The 23,719-nt window shown below is 40.7% G+C and overlaps 1 protein-coding gene across 4 annotated transcripts in view; it reads right to left on the bottom strand.

The window, feature by feature from the left end:
- ELMO1 (engulfment and cell motility 1) overlaps window positions 1-23,719 on the bottom strand; it is a 322,964-nt gene that overhangs the window by 247,581 nt on the left and 51,664 nt on the right. For all 4 annotated transcript variants that reach the window (XM_075056741.1, XM_075056732.1, XM_075056760.1 and 1 more), the window contains 2 exons: window positions 12,182-12,222; window positions 10,943-11,015 (listed from right to left, as the gene is read on the bottom strand). In XM_075056741.1, the coding sequence (XP_074912842.1) occupies window positions 10,943-11,015; window positions 12,182-12,222 (114 nt within the window). The remainder of the gene's footprint in view (window positions 1-10,942; window positions 11,016-12,181; window positions 12,223-23,719) is intronic.

The raw sequence follows: 23,719 nt of genomic DNA, 5'->3' as shown, positions 1-23,719 counted from the left end.
TTAAAAAATAAAACTAATTAAATAAGGACACTTACAGATTGCATAGGTTGAATCGACAACCAATCTAGCAAGTGAAAAATATGTTAAAAATACACTATTTCTCTATAGTCAGAGGAATTTAAAAACAAGTGGAAAAAGGGAAGCCAATAACCTGGTTGAAGTTCAGATACCACATATGGATAAACAAGAGAAGTACTACTCTCCAGAGCAACCATATGTCAGGAGGTTATATATAAAATAGCAGAGGAAAAAAGAACACACAGAGTACATAAAAGTATCACTGGAAGTTTTCTTTGGGGTCTTTCTGTTTATTTATCAAGCCGAGTCTGAAACACCAAAGCTCTCAGACTCAAAGTTGCAACGCTTGTCAGAGCCCACAGCACATGAAGCCCAACGACCTTTCATCACATCTGGCTCAGAACAAAGTGCATAAGACTGTCCTATACCATAAATTCAATCACTGCTATCACAAGAGAGTGAGCGAGCTCATCTTCAAGTCCTGATTTAGACAAAGGCTTAAGGAAAACTGCCCATGCCTTCTCTCTGAAAGTATTCAAAGCATCAAATCTCTAACACAGCAGGCTAGCCAAAATTTGAAAAGGGTTAGCTGTTCCCCAATTAAAAAAAATCCAATTCTGTTTATCCATTCTAAATAATGACTTAAGCGCCTACCAAGAAACAGCGTGTAAGCATACAATTAAGTCAAGAGGATTTCCTACATTAACTGTGTGATGCAATAGTCGGCACACCAGTTAATTTCAATTACAACATTTACACACAGTTAATCTGCTTAGTATTAGGGACTGCATCCTGTGGATTTCTCTTCCAGAAAAACAGAACGTCATTACAGTAGCCTGGCTTTGGCAATCACACTCGTAAGCACCCCTGCTATTCAGGACAGGGCTCACCACCACCTATGGGGGGGGAACACAAGAACAAGACAAAAAAACAAACAAAAAGACCCCTCTTCCAAGACATTTCCAATCTGTTTTCTCAAGTGTACATCAGGTTTGTAGATAGTGTTCATGGTGCTGATCTATATTAGGAAAGCTTATTCCTGGGTAGTGAGGGAACTAGTGAAACAGTACTATCCAAAATGCCCCTAAAAAAACCCCGTAACAAGAAAATAGATTTGTTATAATTGTTACCTAGGACTAAGACAGCAGTCATATTACTATACAAATAAGCCCCATTTGCAATATTGTACCTAGCAAGAGTCTATACTCAGAAGATGATTTCATTCTAATTGAGTAGGTAGTATTTCCAACCATGGTACTGCTGCACGACACTTTCTAAGCTGAGTTTCCAATCAGACAGACAAGTACTATCATGAAAACACACAAACAACAAAACACAGCAGAAAGTAGAGGATACCTTTGCCTTGTGTTCACATCTTAGGGCCCTCTGACTTCCAACTCCACCAGCTGGAGCAACACAACCTACATTATCTGCCACCAGATTCTGTACCTTGTCAAAGCTCTACCTTTGCTGTGCCATAGGCTACTTTGCCCAAAACACGTGCAGGAGACTTGCATTAACTTGCATCTAAAAGGCAGGCCTCAAGCATTAAGAGTCTACCAAACCATGCAGAGGGATGAAGATATGTGAATTTGCTTTCAAAATATCTTATCAAAACAGTCAAGCCATTTATTCAGAGCTTTTCTGGAGACACACTTTGGAAAACTTATCAAGCAAAATTAAAGTTTATTTTGCTATGCATTTGTCTTATCATTTTAATAATCTGTTATACCCAGCAAAATGCCTCAAGATTCAGCTCATTGTAACTGGTTGGAATGGAATGTTTTCTTAACATATTTGAGGAAGACCTAGAAGCATTGGTTCCCATGGTTATAGCTCGCTCAGCATTATTCTTTAACCTTGACCAAACAGCTTCCTTCAGACTTCTCTAACTGGGCTAAAGAATAACAGCCAAGAAATCTAAAATTCTTCACATGTTTATATCACTAAGTAATAGATCCTTCCCTCTTTCCATACTACTACTATTTTATTACACCTTCCTCCAAATTGATACAACAACAAAAAATTAGAGCTATGAAATACACTTTAAGTTAGCGACTCCATAACATTTTCACAAGAATGAGCTTGGGCAAGTAGTAAATAAGGACAAAATGATACATAATGGAGTACATTTCTAAGTCAACAACTCAGGAAAGAGATGCAAAGTTCTTGTTGGCAGATCTCCCTTAAAGCACTGAATCAATGTGCTACAGCAGCCAGTAAACATTGGGTGACATCAGAAGTGGTACTGTGAACTAGACAGAGGGCATCATTTTGCCACAACACAAGAACTTCATGCACCCATATGCAGGGCCCTGTGTGCAGTTCTGACCATCAGATCTTAAGGAGGACACAGTAGCATCAGGGGAAATGCAGAGAAAGGCAAGTGAAATGCTCAATGGCATTGAGCAGCTGCCTCACAAGGCAAGGTCTCCCCAGTTTGGAGGGACAAAGGCCACAGGAGTGAATGTAGTGGACAAGCTGAATACAGAACTGTTGCTATCAAATCCTGCAGTATGAGAACCAGGGGGTACTTGAAAGCAGTAAGGGATCAGTTTAAAGCACCCGAAGAATATACCTCTTCATTCAGCAGGCAGTGAACTACTTGAGCTTGCTGTCACAGGTTGTGAAAGCAGGCAGTATCAGCAGGTTCAAGAAGAGATGAAAGACTTTCATGGCCTTTATATGGCATATTAAATGGACTAAGCATAGGTGTAGCCTCCAACACCTGTAGTACAAGAAATGTGAATGCTGAGAGAGCATGAAGGGAGTGAAAGCCAACATCAGATCACAACCCTGAACAGCACTTGCTACTGTTACAGCTGGAGATAGACTATGAGGTTAGATATAACATTCAGCTGACTTGGTAGGAAATCTCTTAAGTTCATTTTTAGGCACCAAAAACTTTCATAAGATGAGAGCTAAGAGATATAGGTAATTATCAATATTGTAGTACTTGGCATGACAGGACTGTACTGTTTTAGAAGAAATACTGAGGCAATTAATCTTGTGATAAAATTCCTTTCCTGGGCAGCTGCTGGAAACAGGGAGAATATCTTCTAGTTTTTCATATTAAAATTTGAGGATAGCATTTTCCTTAAAAAATTAAGTGTTGGTAGTTCAGCTTAAGTTTCTAAAAAGAGGACGTTTTCTGCATGCTATTTATCTACCCCTATTCAAGGATTACAGAAACTAGTAAATAAACCAAGTTACACCAGCGGTGCAGTTTCAGGGTATACCTAATCCACTGCAACTCTACAGCCCACAAGAGGCACTATTCTGCACATATCCTTCTAGCGTGTGGGCTCCCAACACTTTCCTTACATCACATCTACCAACATGTGGCAGCACAGCCAACCACCGAACCTTAAAAAAAGCTACCTCTTCCTCTCTCCTTCATTCACAAAAAGGAGGGGGGAAAAAAAAAAAAATCCAGAGTTTTCTTTTGTCAGATCCATGATTTGAACCAGCTCACCCTCTAGCAGTAGTCACTAGGATGCTAGTGAAGCAAAGGGAATGAAGCAACAGAGGGGAAAAAGAAAGCTTGGCTACCTTTTTATCCAGCAACCCACAGTAATACCAACTTGAATGCCATTTAAACCACATCCTTAGAAAAAGTCCATACTTTGCACGATTTACACATCTTCAGGTGGAGCGATCTACAAGGACAACATTATCAGGTACCACTTGCTCTGTAGAGCAGCAGTGGTATTACACTGTGGGCAGACATCCTTCTGACACATTAAAACAAGTTACACACAAGTTATTTTTAACCTGGCTCAGTTCCCCAATTCAAGCAACCACACAGACAGTTGTACGGGTAACACAGACACATAACAAGCAGCCCATCGTCCTCTGATAAGTTGGAACAAATTGCTGCACCCTGCAAAATAAACATCAGGAAATGACAGACTTAGCTGGGCTCATACTACTGTTGGTGAGATCATATGGCGAAATCAGAACAGGGAACTGGTATGGACACAAAAAAACCCCAACAAATAAGGATTGTCAAATTGAAGTCAGTTCTTCGATGCAGTTTACCCAACACATTCACCCACAGCACCACTGAGGGGTCAGTGCAGGAGCAGTAGCTCCTTAAGCAGATGCTGCTACTAAAAGAAATAGCTAAAGACCCAAGCCAAGACTGGTTCACAGTCACTTTTGCCAAATCAAAGCACAGCTTGCTACCATAAAATAGAGTCTTACTTTTCAGTCTCTTGCTCATTCCTACTAGTGTTTTTATGTTGCATAAACTAGTTGTGTAACTAGTTGATGAGTCAACAAGGGAACTAAACCAGCTGAACATTTTATTATTTTGGGTTTTGCCCAGTTTGCAAGGTAAAAGACAGAAATAAGCACTATAGTATAAAGCAGGAAAGTGGGCCGGCTCATGTTGCAAGCACCACATTTGGGATCACACTGAGACTTGTTCAAGGGGAAGCCTGCATGTGCTTGTGCTTCAAGATGTACATCCTACTCCTACTCCCTTGCCTGCATCCTTCCTCTCAGATACAGAGGCACTGTAGGTAAAACATCCCTTCTCCATTTCTGACTACAGTCAGAATTTGCCAATAAGTTCATTCCACATCAGCCTAAGACAGTTCCACAAGCAACTGAGGGACATGACGGCTCACAGCTGTTAAAAAGAGCAAAGTTTCATTCCTCTTCCTACCCTTCCTTTAACTTCTTCCTTCTCTGCAGCCCATTTCTGGACATGATTCAAGGGTCCTGCCTTACCTTTACATCAGATCAGGCAGACTTTTTATTAAGCAAGTTTAATTCATTAAAGTGGCACAAAATGATCCCCCAACCTTGCCACCACGTCCAGAAATTGTCAAAAAAAACCCCGCTGTAGCCAGCAGAAATGAAGTAGCAGGATCTCTTGGGGAAGGGCAGAAGAAATGAGAACCGTCCCCTTTCAGCAGTGAGCTGTGATGTCTGTTCACTGCACCTTGTAAAACTACCCATCTAAATAGGTTGTTAAGTATTAAGATGATTTAAAGAGCATTTTCCAGTCAGCCAGATCTTGCACAGAACCGTATGCTATCAGCTGAACCCAAACAGTCACACTGTGCCTGTGGTATACCGTACCTATCTTTAAGTGCTGTAACAGAAAGCCAAACCTTTCCAGAGCCTTTTCCCTCTCATGATTACTTGCGAGGCAAAGTTACAAACTAAATTCAGGAAAAGAAAAAAAAGCTATACAGCTTTTTAAAAAAAAACACTTGATCCATCTCATCAGCCTTGATGTGGAACTAAGAAACTACATAGAAGACATTGTCATAATAAATGTTTTAAAAGGAGACAAGCAGAAGAATTAAGCTGTTCATGCTGGGGCCAGAAAGTATAAGAGGTTGACAGGACAGAATTATTTTCTTTGGAAAATTTAGCATAAACCTGAAGTCCTACAAAATGAGTCCTAAAAACTAGGACTAATTTACTAAGAGAGGGATGACCAGTGTTCTCGAAATCAACCTGAACAAAGCAGGATTGAAAGTGATTTAGTGTATGGACACTCAAGTTTTACTTCTGTTCACCAGAGAAATATACTACTGTCCACTAGTTTTTACTGGAGTCCACAGGGCAGTGTTACCAGCATCCATCAAGCAGGCAGGAACAGGGCCGCTCTGATTCTGTGTCGCACTTATTGTTAGGAATTTCTGCAGTGCTGTGCAGATGCCCCAAAATATTAAGAAATTTGTGAATATGAGGGAAATACCACATGTCTGATCAGTGGCAGAGGAAAGGGAAAGTCAGGCAGAGTTTGGTCCAGGTCAAATCTGGACTGGAATCTGCCATTTATGTAGCATTACTAACAAATGTATTATCAAGAGTAATGCAAATGAGACGAACAGACCACTTAATACATTTCTCTAGTTCCCAACCTTCATGCTACTTCTCATTCTCAGCTGCTTATGAAGTACCAGGTCCTTCAGTGAATCAGAAACCTTCATTATTGAGAATGTTTACTTCCAACACACTGAAGTTCAATTAATTGGTGAAAACAGATGAATACTAAAAATGTTAAAGAAAAAAAACTCCAAAAAACCCCAACCCTACAAGTGGCTCATTTCTTGTCCTGTCATTTGCATATACTCCTACGCAGTGAGCCTGTAATGGCATGGTGGAATTTCACATGAATATACAATTACAGGTTGTATTCAGCAAAAAAATAGGTCACAAGCAAAAGCACCTTTGAGAAAGTACAAGCACCAGGGACTCTACCCAGGCTCCCAGCTTGGTGAAGGCGGGGAGGTAGAAGGATGGCCCATCTGCAAACACAGCAAAAAGCTGAGTAATGACAAGGAAAGTAAGGTGGTGGCAGCTCACTTTGCAAAACAGCACTAAAAGTATCTCAGCATTAATGGAGGGAATTCAGTGTCTGCTCTCCTCTGCTTCATGCAATAAGCACATAAGAATGAAAGGGAAATGTGGGAGTCAGGAAAGAAGGAAAAAAAAACACAGGGAGTTTTCAGAGGCATCAAATGTAAAAAATTGAACACAACAAAATTGTGACTGAATAAAAATGGGCCGCAGAGTCAATACACAGATGAATGAAATGTCCTTACATTTAAAAGCTAACATAAAAAATGGCACCAGTATCATCACTGTGGCTCACAAAGACCCTCAGCAAGAGGGAGCTAGCATTTTATTCCTGATAGTTGCTCAGGTACAGGATTAAGAGCCACCACATTCTGCCTCCAGCAGTGAAGCCAGCTTGAACACTGTTCTTCCCCAGCCCCACACTCCTGCAAGGCCCTCTTGTTGATAAACACTGTGGTTTATCACACCTTCAGATGTGACCAAAAAAAAAAACATTTTTGAGGCTGCATTGTAATCTGAACAGCTGCATGATCTAGCTCCTTCACAATCTTTTTGTTTTTAGAGACTGAGTTTGAGCTAACAATCATCCCTCCCAGACCCAGAGCCCATGGTGGGCAGTGCAGGTGCACAAATGATCTAGAGGAGCCAGACCTTGTCTGCAAGGCCAAGGGTGAGCAGCAATAAGGGACCAGGCACACCCACCAACGCGCTGCATGAACCATTTGGATGCCTGTCCCTGGATTCCTAGTACTGCCAGCAGAGGAATACATCCAAGCTGTGGTTTTCAGCCCACAAAATTATACAGCCATTTTCTACTCTTCATATAGCATTTTCTGTTCTAAACCTGAGCTTGTCCAGGCTATAGTGTTCCTGAGTTATTACGCCTGATATGAACAAGCATCTATTCAGGTACAACCTGGACAAAGTGAAGCAACGGTGACTTTTTTATTCCCTATTATATAGTTGTTGCAGTTTAACCCCAGCCAGCAACTAGGCACCACACAGCTGCTTGCTCACTGCCCCCCACCCAGTGGGATGGGGAAGAGAATTGGAAGGAAAAAGTTAAAACTCGTGGGTTGAGATAAGAACAGTTTAATAGAACAGAAAGGAAGAAAATAAAATAATAATAATAACAATAACAACAACAATAATAGAACAATAATAATAATAGAATAATAATAAAAGGATTGGAATATACAAAACAAGTGATGCACAATGCAATTGCTCACCATTCGCCAACCAATGCCCAGTTAGTTCCCCAGCAGCAATCCCCCCAGGCCAAATCCCCCCAGTTTATGCACTGGGCATGACGTCCCATGGTATGGAATACCCCTTTGCCCAGTTTGGGTCAGCTACCCTGGCTGTGTCCCCTCCCAACTTCTTGTGCCCCTCCAGCCTTCTTGCTGGCTGGGCATGAGAAGCTGAAGAATCCTTGAGTTAGTCTAAACACTACTTAGCAACAACTGAAAACATCAGTGTGTTATCAACATTCTTCTCATACTGAATCCAAGACATAACACTATACCAGCTACTAGAAAGAAAATTAACTCTATCCCAGCCGAAACCAGGACAATAGTATCTAGCACAATGAAATCCTGATTCAAAGTCAGGCTTTTAGATGTTTGACCTACCAAAGAAATGCCCCTCCATGATAAGTAAGGCCTTTAAAAAAAAAAACAAAAAACAAAAAAACCAAACCACACACACCTATTAATGTAATTAAAAATCAAATACGCTGTGATCAAAACACCAGCTAGGCTTGAGCTTAGGCAGTATGCCTGCTTGGTTTTCTTTTTCACATAATCTCTTATTTTATTTCTCCTGTTTCTTAAAAAAATGACTAAAATATGTAATTAATAATTTCCGCTGCACTTTCAGGGGCACAGATATAACCAAACCAGAACCCCAGAGGCAGCAGTCCAAACTGCATCTGCTGTGATAAACCCCATCTCTAGTAGGAACCCTGGCTGACTCAAGATTTGTTAAAGACTGCCCTTATACTGTCTGAAGTAGTTATTGCTATTCCTGTAGAGGCATTTTTCCAAATAATACCGCGGGGGGGGCGGGTTGGGAAGAGACAGAACTGCTTGGGTGTTGTTTTTCTTTATGTACAGTATAATCAGGAAATACAAGTCAGCCACAAAAGATAAAGAGTTCTGCATATGACAACCAAAACACAGATGTGTCATTTGCCCCCCCCAACCAAAAATGTAGTTAGGAGCCATGTGTTGACAGTCCAGCATTTGTAACATTTTCACTTCAAAGTTTCTGGTTACTTTGTACAAGAATTCATTAATTGCTTTTCTTTCTGGTAACTTTAAACATGGTGGATTTTTAAAAAGGCATCTCCACCTGGAAGGCCATAAATCAGCAATCACCCAGGTTCTGCAGAAACATGACCTATACATAATGTTTTCTGCATATGTACAGACATACAATTCATCTTTGAGAGCAATGAAAAATATTTACTTATTAGAAGCTGTTACTGTCTCAATAGAGCTCTGCTCATGTCCTATTAAGAGGCAGATTAAAGCAATGTGGGCTTTAGTGTTGTAGCTTCATTGTGTTTGTCCTCATGTCTGGTGTTTTTCATGTTTTAATTCAGAAAGCAACGACATCCTACTGCACACAAATGAGGTAAAGTATGTAGAAGGGGTGATAGCCTATATAAGCCTCTCTTTACAGCCACTATCCAATAAGCAGTGATAAACAGTGGACAATATCTAATAAAAGTCACAGACATCTGAGTAATACTGGTGGCATTTAGAGCTCTTCTCTCTTATGTATGTGACTCAGAGTCAGACACTCTGCATATTTTCAGTAGGGAATAAACAAACTCAAAGTCCTCTCTGCAGTACGTTCCAAAATGTTCTAGATGACCATCATTTTCCACGCTTATTGTAAGTTAAAGGCAGCCAAAAGCCATCAGACTTCCTTTTATGCAGAACAGAAAACAGATCTCTTCTCCAAAGCTGCAGGATCCTACCCACCAAAGGTGGAGGTAAAGCCTGGAAGATTCCTCAGGCTTGAGGAATTGTATCAGGACAAATTCCTTCAGCAAGCCTGAGTATTCACTCAGTCCTGGCTTCTTGGAAATACTCACTGTACAATCAGAGTTTAAATGCCAACAGGCAAGTTCAGTTGTGTCTGGCTTATTGCAAAAATGTTGTGTCACAATTCAGGGCAATTAGCAAAACAGTCTCGCTATTTAATTTGGGTGGAGGCAAAACACAGCAGCCAATAATTACTTCAACAGTTTTCCTTGTGGTGGCCTTTGAAGTGTCTGTCAACTGAAACTTGAAAAGAAAGGAGAAAAAAAACATAAAAACAAACCAAAAAACCATGCAAGAAAAAAAGGGAGAAGATCCCAAAACAAACTGTAACACATTGAGTTAAATGAAACAATAGTTAAATGAAAAATTGAAACTGTTCTGCTACAAAAAAACAAAAACAAACAAACAATACACCCCCCACCCCCCACCCCCCCCAAAAAAAAAAGCCAAGCAGCACTATCTTATGAGCAACTGCTCTAGCTGTCTTGCTAAATTTAGTCTTCCTAAATGCTTAACTGTGACTAAATCCCCTTTATTTCTTGGGTGGAGGTAAGAATTACAGCAAGACAAAAGGTAGTTCATGTCTCAGTTGCATTGAGCAGATCCTAAACAACTGTAAAATGCAAAACAAAACCAAAAGACCCTGCCACTTAAGAGTAAGCCAAACCAAACTGATAGCAAGGTAAGCAAGAGGCATCTGTGTTTATGCAGCTAAACTCAGGTCTATTTAGCTCAAAATCCACTGAGGTTAGGGAATCTGCATGCGGACTTCAGCAGGTTTTGAATACTGCTCTTTTCCTATTGCTTAGAAATTGTACCTCTGCAGCACTAATGTGTACACTCTTCCAAACAAATTAATTTTTTTTCATAATTTCAGTAATTTCAGCAATTCTAACAGTAATGCTAGGAATGAATGTACTATTTGGTCTCGTTCAGATGACCATGTCCCCATTATTTAGACTAGACATTCCATTTTTATTACAGCTACAGCCATTTCGTTGCTCTGTGCTGAAATCATTGCATCACTTCATGAATCGCCTATTGCCATACTATCTGGGGACCAAAAAAATAAGCCAATATAACATACAGAACTGGAAAAGGACAAGACAGCAGGCGGGAAGGAGTAGCAAATATTACACAGTCACTGAAACTTATTTCTACCTTATCAGCCAAAGAGGGAAGTGACATGCACTGAAGGTCTCCTGAGACTTCAAAGAGCCCTTCATGTTTTACATATTTCAAATTTCCTGTACACCACTTGTCAGCAGAATACTAAACACGCACAAATACCAAAGCTGAAGGGCTCAGTGCTGAAGTCTCAAACTCAACAGATGTGAAGACCATGGCACATTCAAACTTCTATTTGCCTTTCCAAACAGAAGAAATCAGTGCAACATTATTAAACCAGGTGTCCCAGTACCTACTCTCTCATTGGCATCACATTACAGAAAATACTCTGTTATTTTTATGTATTTGAATTTAAAATAAATTATTGTGGCAAACATTTTGATAGGCTATGCCAGAACTGTGTTGAATGATTCACTTACCTTCTCTGTGATGTAGAAATTAGAACTATCAGCATGCTGCAGTGCAAATTGATCATGATTTGCAAGAGACCACCTTAGAAATATGAAAACAAATTGATCACAAAATGAAATCTTAAAAACTCAAAAAGTACCCTTTACATGATTTTACTATGATCAAATAAGTGCCTGTCATTCCCATGTATTTTTCATACTTTTCTATAACTTTCAATGATGAGTTCCAAAGTTTAAGATAAAAGCATGCTTACAAATAGAAAACTTGAGTACAGATACATCCTATATATGAGATTTTCCTTTTGCATATCTGAAACAAAGCCCTAAACTTGACCATGGTTGAGAAAGAAATTACATAACAACTACCTTCCTTCCAAGACAAAGATAAAAAGAAGGGGTGGGGAGGGGTAGAAAGAAGAAAAACCACTTTGTTGCTAAAGTGACACTTCAGTGCTCCAAAAATAAGTCGATAATGATCTGATATTCATTCCAGATCTATAAAAAACTAGGAAGCATAATTTTTGCTTGCAGTAAGCAAGATCACTAAATCACTAAAACAGACCAAAAAAAAGGTATGGTACCAGGATTTTATGCTAGCTTATATAACACCCAACGCATGTAGTATTAAGTTGATATATTACATTATGCATAAAACACCACCTCTGTAACTCAGCAGCAACTTGATGAACATAAACTAGCTTCTCCTATATGGCAGCACTTGCTTAAAACAGCATTTTTGTCCCCAAAAGTTAATGTATTAAAACTAAAGCAAGAGATTTCTCTTAGCCAATTATGAGTTCGTATTGCAGGACTTGCAATTAATATTTCAGTTTCATGTGAGCAGTCACATCAACTGGACCAGCTTACAGTAGCCACTAGACTCAGTGCTCAAAAATCAAAGCCACAGTCACTGTTTTAGTTCCTTAACCCATGAACTGCAGAGACCACAAACGTAAAGTGAGTGGGTAAAATGCATCTCTGTGCAGAAAGACAACAAATGGTCTAAATGAGAGTCACCCTCATGATGGAGGCTGCTCTGTTAGGAACCTCATCTTGCAAGTAGTTGATCCAAAATACACTGCAAATTCAAAATCTGAAGATAAAACAACTGCAAGATTTAAGAAACTAGTGACTAGTTATACAGGATATCTAGATTTTCTTCAGAAAAAAACCCAACAAACTATCTCCTGATTGGTTTAATAACTCAAAAAGTATAGTATCTAGTATGTACTATATGGCAGAACTTACCCATCGCAGACTTCTTTTATTATTGAGGACAGCGGCTTTTTCTGGTTAAGGAAAAAAGAAAGGAAAAAAAAAAAAAAAGATCACCAAATTGGAACAGCCCTGAGCTCTTAAAATATGATTCCAGAACCACTGACTGCAAAGAATAAAACAAGTTATTAGTATTTCATTTTTTGTTTAATATCAAGCTTGATAGGACCCCAAAATTTTCTGCTATTTTGGTCTGATGATCTATAAAGACAGAAACTCTACACGTACACTTGATGACATTATCAGCCCTTTTTGTCAACATTAGCCCATATGGCATCAACTCAGCTTCTCAACTCAGAAATCAAAGGGTCTTTTGTGTACACTGCATCTCATTACCCAACAGAAACAGAAGATTTAGATATCAACATGAGCATTTTCCAGGAATGACAACTGAAGCAAGAAGACATTCAATATTTTTAAACCTTCTTTTGTCCCTTTCAGATATGGTCATATGATGACAGTAATCCTCTCTCAAGCACACATATGCAGGTTCCCCTCTGATAAAACATCAGCTGGGAGGTGTTAAGATCCCAGATGTATCAGTTCTGCTTTATTCTCTACATCTGCAAGCATGAGCATTTGGACTGACTGAAAACAGCTCTGTTGCTTTGGGTCCCAAAATAGAAGGAACAGTCTAGTTTGGTGATGTTGCAACGCTCAGAACTTTGTTATAAACACAGGGTGCACATGCAAGTGTTTTTACAAGACTACTGGCTAAAAGAAAATGCATTTTTATATCCCAAAACATAGATGAAGTTGCACGGCAAAAAGAAACAGATCAAATTTCACCAGCTGGGTGACTACTGAGCCTTTTTTCTCCAATACTGGGTGACCATGCAATGTCACACACATCTGTTGCTTCGTGAAAATTTCCCAAAACAGCATAGGACCCCCTCTCTACTTACTTTCAATAATCACAGTTCACTGAATTCTTAAAAAGCAAACAAAACTAACAAAATACACAAAACCCACCATAAAACCACCCACAAACCAACACTACTGTCAAAACAAGCTGTTTCCCTTTAACATTTATAGAAAACTGATTAGGCTAAAAATTAACTCAGTAGCAGGGTGCGTTATGTGAGGGAGAATTATTTTTCCCTGGGATTTGTTTTCTGAACCACATCACTGCATAGACAGAAAGCCAGAGACGGGACTCCCTGGTCAGGTCAGGATCAGGGAAGAAGGATTTGTTATTTCAACAGTCAAGTCAACTAAGCCAGTTTATAAACAGGCAAAAACATAACACAAGCCCATTTTAATCAAACATGAATGAAAGCATCTGCTGAAAGAAACCTGTCCCCCCTTGCCATATCGTCTCAGTCCTTGGTTTCCATCCTTCCTCTTTCACTGTCCATTACTATTTTCACATGACCACCCAGATGAGCCACACTAGGAAACTTGATCAAACTAAGAACTGGTCCAGTAAAAAGGGAAGTAATAGTTTTTATTTAGACCACCTCATCTGACTCACTATGTGCCTAAACGACTAGAAAATACTGGCACATGGGAGAAGAGGCAAGAAGTGTGAAACTGCTCCCTGCTGCAGCAGCCAACGTGTCCTTTCTCCACAGCAGCTTCTCTCTGTTGTGCTGGCTCAGGTGTTTGCATAGCCATAGCCAGGCTGTGAAGTAGATCAGGCAGATCACATGAGAGGAAAAAAAAAAAAAAAAAAAAAAAAAAAGAAGAGTGGTTTCTTCCCCACAATTTTTCAGTCCGATCAGTTCCTGAGTCTGGATTACTGTGTCACTTTCGTGCAGCTGCTTTCACCTGCTGACCTCCTCCCTGAGAGGTTTGTAGGTTCTGCAACCCTGTGAAAGCAATCCCTGTTTCCAACTGCTCTCTGCCTTCTATCCCTCCCCCAAAAAATAAAATCCCATTTTTTCAGGAGGGATAGAGGGAAGAGGAAGAAGCACAGGTTTGCCCAGAGCACAAACGTGGCAGCCTGCAGGTCAGCTGCTGCTAAGCGGAGCATGCAGCTCTGTACACTGCTTCCCCTTCCCTCCTCAGGATGCTACTGTGGGTCCCACTCTACTATTTGTTTATTTTGATAAAATTTGCATCTGGGATTTTAATTCCTTTTACTAAATAAATTGGTATCAGCTAACAGATTTAATACAACAGAGGACAAAAAGAGTAACTGCCTCTCCTCCCCATTATTCTCTTAGGAACTATAGTTTCCCATAGAAAACTGACAAAAAGACACTTTAACAACCCAAACTGGCAATAATATAAAGGCTAGGAAGGTTGGATACAATTACTTTCCAAATCATTATTTTGATACTTCTAAGTCTTCTACACCAGCAGCTTTTGTGTCCTTTCTCTATCCTACTAATCTCCCTCCCCCTTTTTCAATTCTATACCAACTTTGCATTATTGTATGACATTATTTGAAATGAAAAACTTAGACAAAGAAAACCGAAAAAACACCAACCAACAAATCAAGTAGAACCTGTAAGGGATGGTTAAAAAAGAAAAACAAAATAGATCTTCAGTAATAAAAGTTATTAATACAGCCAGCCTTTCACAGTACTGCTTTGTCCTCCTGTGGCACTATTGCTACAGCACTGAAGTAACCAAGTATAACTCACTTATCAGCAACAGGATGGAAAAAAAGTGAAACTCTTCTGGGATACAAAGTTTGCGATTAGTAATTTGATAGCACTTTACAAATTAATAAATGTAAAATAAATACCACTGTAATCCTAATGAGCTGCTGCTCCTAATCATCCCTTGGGCTGCACTCCCCCTCCATGTAAGTCTCCAGACAAAATTCTTTCCCCTTCCCTACCAAGCAGATAAATTGTCACCAGCACAGGCATTCACAGCAGTAAGCGGGATGTTGTGGAAAGCAGGCAAGGGCTGCCATGACTCTCTGCCATTGCTCAGGTGGGGTTTGGTAAGCATGGGCTGCAGGAAGGTTCTGGCAGACAGCACGCTGAGCGGGCAGCGGCAGCACTCCTGCCACCCTGCCTGCACATGACCAGGCCTCCACGCCAAAAAAAAACCAACCCTTTTTTGCTCTGGGAGTGACAGGAGGGCAAGTGACCAGCTCCCACAGCCCCTTCCCAGCCAGCTCGCAGCCACGTCCAGAATGCCTTCACAGTCCTGCTACTGAAGGCTGCAAGAGACATATCTATGCTTAGGTGACAGTGACAGCACACGACTGTTTACTGTATGTACAGGAATGTGGCAGTACTAGCAGACAAACAAGAGTGAGCTATTGTATTTTTTTTCTTTTTGAACCGTGAAAGATGAGGTAAAAACCTATTTCCATTCTCTGCAGAGTAAGTCCACTCGGCAGGCCACTCAAAGACACTTTTTTTTTTTGCCTGGCTGTAAATATTTACCTGATGTCAAAAAGAATGGACTCAATATTTTTGTTATTTTAATCTTCATAAAACTGTGTTTATCAAAATTTATATCATTGCTGCATTTACAGTTCTGAAAAGTCAAATTCACCTTATTAGTCAATGTACTTCAAAGAATTCCTTATAATCAGTCCATAAATATTTCAAAGTTTTTCCTTCATTAAAATGAGTATTTTGTGCTAGTGCATTTTAGTTTTGTTTTTTTGCCTCTATGTCCTCCCCTACACTAGGAAAAATCAAGTGTGCTTTTACACATGCTGAGATGCTCATTTAAAGCTCTAAGAAGATCAAGCTGTAGCTTTAATGCATGAAATAACACAGATCAAAGTAAATCTTATGCTCCCTACAGGAGATAACCCCTTCAGCTAACATATCACAGCCATCCATGCTGAACACAACGGTTAGCATAAAAGTATTTTGCTAGGGTAGGTATTAAATTGATAACTGAAATCCAGCAGGAAACAATAATGGGGCATTATGGCTTTGCGACTTGCTGATCTGCACACATGGGGAGAATCCTGCCATTGACACCAAGCATAGGCAGCACTAGAGGTGACGTGAATTTACACACCCCGTAAAGCTTTATCTGCATTGACTGGTTAGTACAGGTGTCTGAGATGCTGTCTAAGTGTAGCCCTAATGACATCCACCATGCAGTAATATCTAGTCACCACTTCTGTGCTCACCTGCATATACCTCAGGTCATGTCTCCAGGTTGTGTGTGCCAGGATGCACACAGATCCCTAACTTAGTCTTGAATACCTGCCCTTGCTACTTGTGCAAAATTTTGTACCACTTCTAAAGTAACTTGCAGAACACAGACTTAGATTTCCCACTCCAATTTCCTCACCAGTTTCATCCTTTCATGCCTACACCTTGGGTTCCCCATAGAGGTAACCAGCCACCAGGAAGCACTAAGCACACACATGCAGGAGTCGAGGCTGGGTGAGTCCAGGCCACTGTTTTGTTCCAGGGAAATAGTGGGATGAGCAAAGGAAAGCAAAGAACATTCAATACAATAGTGTTGACCAAGCCCTAGGTCCAGTTCAAGCCACCAGTAAACTAATCTGGGCTTAAAGCACTTCTAAATCAAATAGAGTGTGTGCATGCATGCACACACGTGTGAACCGTAAAGAGGACAGAAGCCTAAATCTGGGTAGAAACCTGTGTTATACATGCAGTTCAGATATACTTTGATAGTGTTATACCAGAGAACTGTAGATAGGTTTCTTTTAGGCCAAGGTCGAATATCTTTCCTTTTCAAATGACGAGCAGAGATTCACTGCTTTTTCTTTTACTGTTTTTTGGGGGGTTGGTTGGTGGGGTTTTTTTGTTTGTTTGTTGTTTGGGTTTTTTTTTTTTTTGGGGGGGGGGGGGGGGGTGGTGGTGACAATGATTGAGATATCACTTTCCCTGGCTGACACCTTTTAATCACAGAAGTAACAAGAAAACCCTTACCCCTTGCTGTCGTTAAGCCTACCACAGAAAAACAGCAGACACAGCACACCTGTTAGTGGAAAACACTCAGCATTAAAAAAAATAAAGTTCTGTTGCTGATCTGTGCATCTGTCAAAAAAACAGAATTTCAAGCCAGTAAATGCATAATGCTACCATTCTACTAACAAATCATTTAGTGCAAAAGTAATTTTTGTGGCTATTAAAAAACATAAAAACCCCTCTTGTCACAGTCAGTGGAGGCTTCATCTGTTACTGTCATACACCAGGGGCTACAGAAACAGAAGCAGGACTGTTCAGTAGCAAACACCGGGTGCCAGGACACCTGGGTCCTTGACTCACTACTTTGCCACTGGTTTCTCATTATGTAAGAGGCGACGTCTTCTGTAAGGGGGAGGTACTGGAGAGCTTTGGGCTTCAGCCTCCTCGACCTGCTCTGAACCACTTTGGGAATCAACTCTCTCCATTGACTACAATGGAGTATTAGTGAGACCAGACTTGTTAATTAGACATCGAGCATCCGTAAAAGATGGAGAAGAGGATTTCCCTAACTCAGGGGAGCACGAGAGGGAGTGAATACCTGAAAAACAGGAACACCCCAACACTGCAGTAACAGAGACCATACAAACCTGCCAAGGCCAGGTCAACACCACACGGTTCTGTCAGTGCAGCAACACAACCCAACCCAACCCAACCCAGGAAATGTTCGCACCCCAGAGCCAATAAGCGAAACCCTCAGCAAGTGCAGCCTGCTGATGGGAGAGAGCTGTTACTGGCTCAGTTCACAGCCCTTAAGATGGCAGTTTTAACATGTCAGTGGAAACACTTTAGTATAAATATAGCAGTAGGGGTTCTGCAGAGCACACAGGACTTCGGGAAACCTGGGTCTTCATGTCCTCTTCCCCTTCACTCTCAGCTGCAGCTTCCTCAGTTACTCCCTTCCCTCCCACAAAGACATCCTCACTCCCAAATCTGCATTTCACCAGATCTAAGCATTGCCCCACAGATCATATGTTTAGGATGTTAAAGTGACTGTACAACAAGGAAGCAGTGAAACATAACATTACTTAAAAAAAAACAAACAAAAAAACCAAACAACAAAAAAACAACCAAACAAAAAAAACCCACCAAACCCACAGAATTTTACAGAAACTTCTTACTCCACATCTAGTGTCCTAACAAGCCACAGCACTCCCCATTTCCTCAAGTACTTCACAAGCAGAGATGCCAAAAACACCCAATCAAGAGTAGTGAAGAGTTATAAAACACCTAGGAACCTACAGCTGTGGATTACAGCATGTTTGTGTGCAACATACTTGCACCACATATTTAAAATACAGTTTAAAATACAAAACAGGGCTTTAAGATGTGGCTCTTCACTCAACCACTTTATTAAGTGAGCATACCTTTGAAAACTGAGTGAAGAAACCCCAAACACACTGCTGGCCTACCAGGGTAGAAAGGTCTCTATGTGAAGGCACAAAAAAATTTATACCACAGGATTTTTAGTATTACTCTCTTTTGTACTACAATCTTGGAGTTCTATAAGGAGAATCTAATCAAATCACAAGTGCACCTGGATACTCCAGCTGGTCAGAATGTGAACGAAACTTTGTAATTAATTCATTGGTGCGTAACTCCAGGAATCTCATCATTACATATTTCCTTTAAATATAGCAGAATTAACTTTTAAGAGATGAGACTCCTGCTGTTGCTTAAAAAATTTTGCTGATGCAACAATCTTACAGTCATGTTCTGCGTTCATCTTGAAAATGCCATCAGTTGCAGGCAGCAAAATTAAAATTCAGGCTCCAATGGGGAGGTTCTGGCTGGCATTATGGGGCTAACAAAATCACTGCCAGGAAAAAAAAACAAGACCAAAACCAAACAACCGAACAAATAAAAACTCCCACAACAAACAAACAAGAATTAATAAAACTGTTTTATCTCTTTCCTAAAATAGTGTCCTGAACATCCTTTACACTAGAGATCAGGAATGCCAAGACACTATTTCTGCAGGACCCCAAGTGTCTGCTGGTTCCATTTCCACTTCTATAAGAAAATATTTAACTGTCTACTGCATTTAACTCATGTTTCCTAACATAAAAGACAGCAACAAGTAGAAAGCATAAATAGCATCGATTAGACTGTAACTCACTAAATATTTCTATTTCTTTTTTCCATTTCTTTCATAATTTCTAACCCTTCTCCACAGCTACTGCCTCTTCAATCTGTTAAGCTTTGCTACTGTCTCTGTGCTCAACAGTATAAGACAAGACTTTTACATATTTTTCAGTTACAAGGTCCCAGCCATGCAGCACGGGATGTGAGTTCACAGCCTTGAAAGACTCCAACCAACCAGTGGGAACGTGGCTTTGGACAAGCCAGACTAATAAAACGTAACATGTGATGATAATGTTGCCCTTTCATCCAGGATGGCTGGCTGCCACCACAGCGAAGAACTGGAGTTCTAATGATGAGCGCTCCAACTCCACAGCCCTGTAAGAAAAAGAATCCTATTTTTCGACACCCATTGTAATGAACCAATCATTGTGAATTACGTTAACAAAGCACTGCCTATGTATATGTGTGTGTTAGTGCACTGAATTATATCCAATGCATTAAAACATCTGCATTATTGTTTCCAAGGTTATTCTTGTTGCTGAACAGCTTTTTTTTTTAAATTGAGACCTTTCATTAGTCCAACAAAGAAAATGGCACATTAAGTTAGTGGATATGATTTCCTTACCAGTTCTATTAATAAACCCTGATGGTAACAAAACTGAAAGGATTATAAAAATGTTAAATATTTTCACTATGTCTATATGCTCGTTAGTATCTGCTTTATGAACAGTTTCATCTTTGATTTTGTGAAGCTGAAATACTGACAGGTACAACAAGGAGCAATAAACTCATTAAATTATTGTTAGCATCTGTTTAATACCTAAAGTTGATTTTAAGCAAGCCCTACCTTTAGTAAACTGGCTTAAGCTAGCCAAATGTTTTTCAATCTTTTTGAAAAGGCAGCCACCTTTCAGCTCATCTACCTTTGGGTAAGTTTCTAATTAGCAGCAACCAAGGTCCTCTTTCAGAATGGCTGAGATAGAGCTGCAGTAGCCAGCCTCAAGCACTAACTCCCTTCTCCAACCTGACAGAAAGCAGGCAGGAAACATTTTTATAAGCCAGTGTAATACTATTTCTCCCCCTCCCACCCCGACCTGCTTCCTAGTCCTCTATCTTCAAGAAACTGAGATCTTGTCAGTTGTTAAAGGCACTGACATTTCCCTTAACTACTTTAAACTCACAATGTGCAATGACACTGGAAATCTTCACAATATTAATACCAAAAAGCATCAGTACCTCCAGCTACTGCAATACTATTACACTTTTTGGATAAGGGTTCATATAATTTTGCAGGTTTGTGGGAAGGAGGTAAGAGCCTCTCCCTTCATTCCCTCAGCACTACACCCCTTGATTTTGAGGGAGTCGGAGTCTGGAGCCAGAACTAAGAGCAGGGAGTGACACGGTACAGGCTCTGGTGCAGAGACATCAACAACCCTCTCTTCTTCACCACTTGAACAATGCTGGTACTCACTAATATTGCATACATTTAGACTTCTGATGCTAGGTTTGTATCAGTATACTGCTATTACTAGTGACAGCACCTGCAGAAACTACAGCTATTCTTAGTCCACGCACATGGCAGAAGCGATCTGCCACTATCTTTTCTCTAATTAAGCATTTCACAATCCCTCTTGAACTACGTTTCTCCCCACAGTTTGAGAAACACTGCACTAAATCAACTAACAATCCCCAAGGGTCCAGATTTAGGTCTGAAACCCAAAATGATTTCAAAGTTCCCTTTAAAAAAAAATAAATCTTATTTCCTTTTAATATGCAGTCAAGTACCATGACTTCTCTGAAGAAAAAAAATTAAAATTACATTTATAGCATATACTGGCAGAAGAGACAACTTGAAAGACACTCTTAAAAGATAAACTTACTGACTAAATGTAAACCTTAGAGAAAGCATTAATGTAAAGCAGTCCATGGTTCCTCCTATGTGCTGCACTGTATTAACATGAAATTGTCATTTGACAGTGCTGCTGTAAATTTTGCCCACTGTACCACATTTGTACTTTGAAAACACAGCTCCCCCCCCAACCTTTTTTTTTGTCTAATGTAAAGATTCACATTTGCTAATTTAATCTATATTTCATGATCTCATAGATAAAAGTAAACCTGGAGGAAGAGACTGTATGGCCATGTTTTATTATAAACTGCTCCCTTCTGTAGGAACAGTGTTTACCTCCAATGGTGAGTAAGTTTGTCCCCGAGTTTAGAGAAATCTGGTTTTAGTAAAATTTGTGTTAACACAAAAGAGTGGATTTGAATGGGGTAAACTAAAATAGTTACTGTCCCCAAATATCCACCTTGTGCCTTTCCTGGAAGCTGCTTCCCCTGCAGCAGGAAGAGTGAAGCTGTAAATCCACAGAACAAAGTACCCAGGTAAACTAAAACCAGCACTGGCTTACCTAAAATAATTTGTGCTGTAACAAAAACCCAACACTTGGGAATGAGTTATACGTAATGGGCACAAATTAAAGCATGCAAATTTCCATCTGAACACAAGAAATAACATCCTCTTAGAAAATGGCTATTTCTGGGACAAATAAAGACAAGGCAGGATACAGTAGCCAGCATCCTGGTTCACCTGTACAGAGGCCGTGTGGCCCTACCCTTAACATCTTCCACAATAATCAGCCAGAAGATTAGGAGAAGGAGGTAACAGACAGTCAGCGTCGACCATTCATTTCTTCCCCAGACTGCACCCCTAAAAAGTCCACAAAAGGATCCCAATGCAAATTCAGACACCAACCCATTTCCATTCCTCCTCCTCCATGACAGGAAGACTTAAAAGTAGATCATTCCTATATCTAGCTCTTAAAAGTCATAATAAAATCTTTTCATTAAAAATTAATTTTGACCAGAGTACTGTGGTGGGTTGTCCGTAGTTGGACGTCAAGTGCCCACCAAAGCCACTCTATCACTCCCCCTCCTCAACTGAACAGGGGAGAGAAAATTTAATGAAAGGGTCATGGGTCGAGATGAGGACAGGGAGATCACTCACCAATTATCGTAACAGGCAAACCAGATTCAGCTTGGGGAAATTAGTTTAATTTATTACCAATCAAATCAGAGAAGGGTAATGAGAAATTAAACCAGATCTTAAACACACCTTCCCCCCACTCCTCCCTTCTTCCCGAGCACAACTTCACTCCCAAATTCTCTACCTCCTCCCCCTCCAGCAGCACAGGGGGACGGGGAATGGGGGTTGAGGTCAGTTCATCACACCTTGTCTCTGCCTCTCCTTCCTCCTGAGGGGGAGCATTCCTCACTCGTCCCCTGCTCCAGCATGGGGTCCCTCCAACAGGAGACAGTCCTCCACGAATTTCTCCAATGCAAGTCCTTCCCACAGGCTGCAGTCGTTCCCAAACTGCTCCAGTGTGGGTCCCCCACAGGGTCACAAGTCCTGCCAGAAAACCTGCTCCAGCATGGACTCCTCTCTCCACAGATCCGCAGGTCCTGCCAGGAGCCTGCTCCAGCATGGGGTTCCCACGGGGTCACAGTCTCCTTCGGGAACCCACCTGCTCCAGCGTGGGGTCCTCCACGGGCTGCAGGTGGATATCTGCTCCACCGTGGACCTCCCTGGGCTGCAGGGGGACAGCCTGCCTCACCATGGTCTTCACCACAGGCTGCAGGGGAATCTTCACTCCGGTGCCTGGAGCATCTCCTCCCCCTCCTTCTTCACTGACCTGGGGGTCTGCAGGGTTGGTTCTCTCACATGTTCTCACTCCTCGCTCCGGGTGCAGTTTCTGTTGCACAGCAACTCTTTTCCCCTTCTTAAATCTGTTATCCCAGAGGCACTAGCACTGTCGCTGATGGGCTTGGCCTTGGCCAGCAGCAGGTCTGCCTTTGGAGCCGGCTGGCATTGGCTCTGTCAGACATGGGGGAAGCTTCTAGCAGCTCCTTACAGAAGCCAGCCCTGTAGCCCCCCTGCTACCAAAACCTTGCCATGCAAACCCAATACAAGTACTAATATTGCCAGTAGGGATTTACGCAGGGGGGAAGAGTCCAGATGTTATTTTTCAAATTTACAATTGAGGAAAGTGATAGAAATGGGGGGAAACCCAAATGAAAAAAAACAAGTATTCAGGAAGAGAGTAACTGAATTCAGTCAAGTCCATCTCTCAAGGAGAAAGCAGAAAAGTACATTAGCTTGCACATGCTTTAAAATCAGGTTTAATACATACAGGCAACAGCCAGTTGCTAGGTTTACTGCAACTTAACTAGTCCCCACCTGGTAAGAGAGAGGTAAAGTAAGTAAATAATGAGTAATAAGTACTTACAGGTAAGTAAATAATACACAGTTTTGCCCTCCTTGTTTAAAGCAAATTTCCAGGAAAAAAGCAGTTGTAAAACCCTGACATCAAATAGTACATTTCAATGAATGAGAAGAAAGGTTAGACACAGAGGCTGGTTCTGAAAAACACTTAATTATATATTAATTGTGCAGCAAAGAGACTCTCTAACTCAGTGAAACTAATTTTGTATGATTAAAGTTAAAACTGTCATTGATGAACCCAGGTTGACAAACCTACAGAAAACACAGTGGGAAGCATCA

This window comes from Buteo buteo, chromosome 2 (genome assembly GCF_964188355.1).
Source record: "Buteo buteo chromosome 2, bButBut1.hap1.1, whole genome shotgun sequence".
NCBI lineage: Eukaryota > Metazoa > Chordata > Aves > Accipitriformes > Accipitridae > Buteo > Buteo buteo.
Note: the sequence above shows the minus strand (reverse complement) of the source record. Positions and strands in the feature narration are given on the sequence as shown.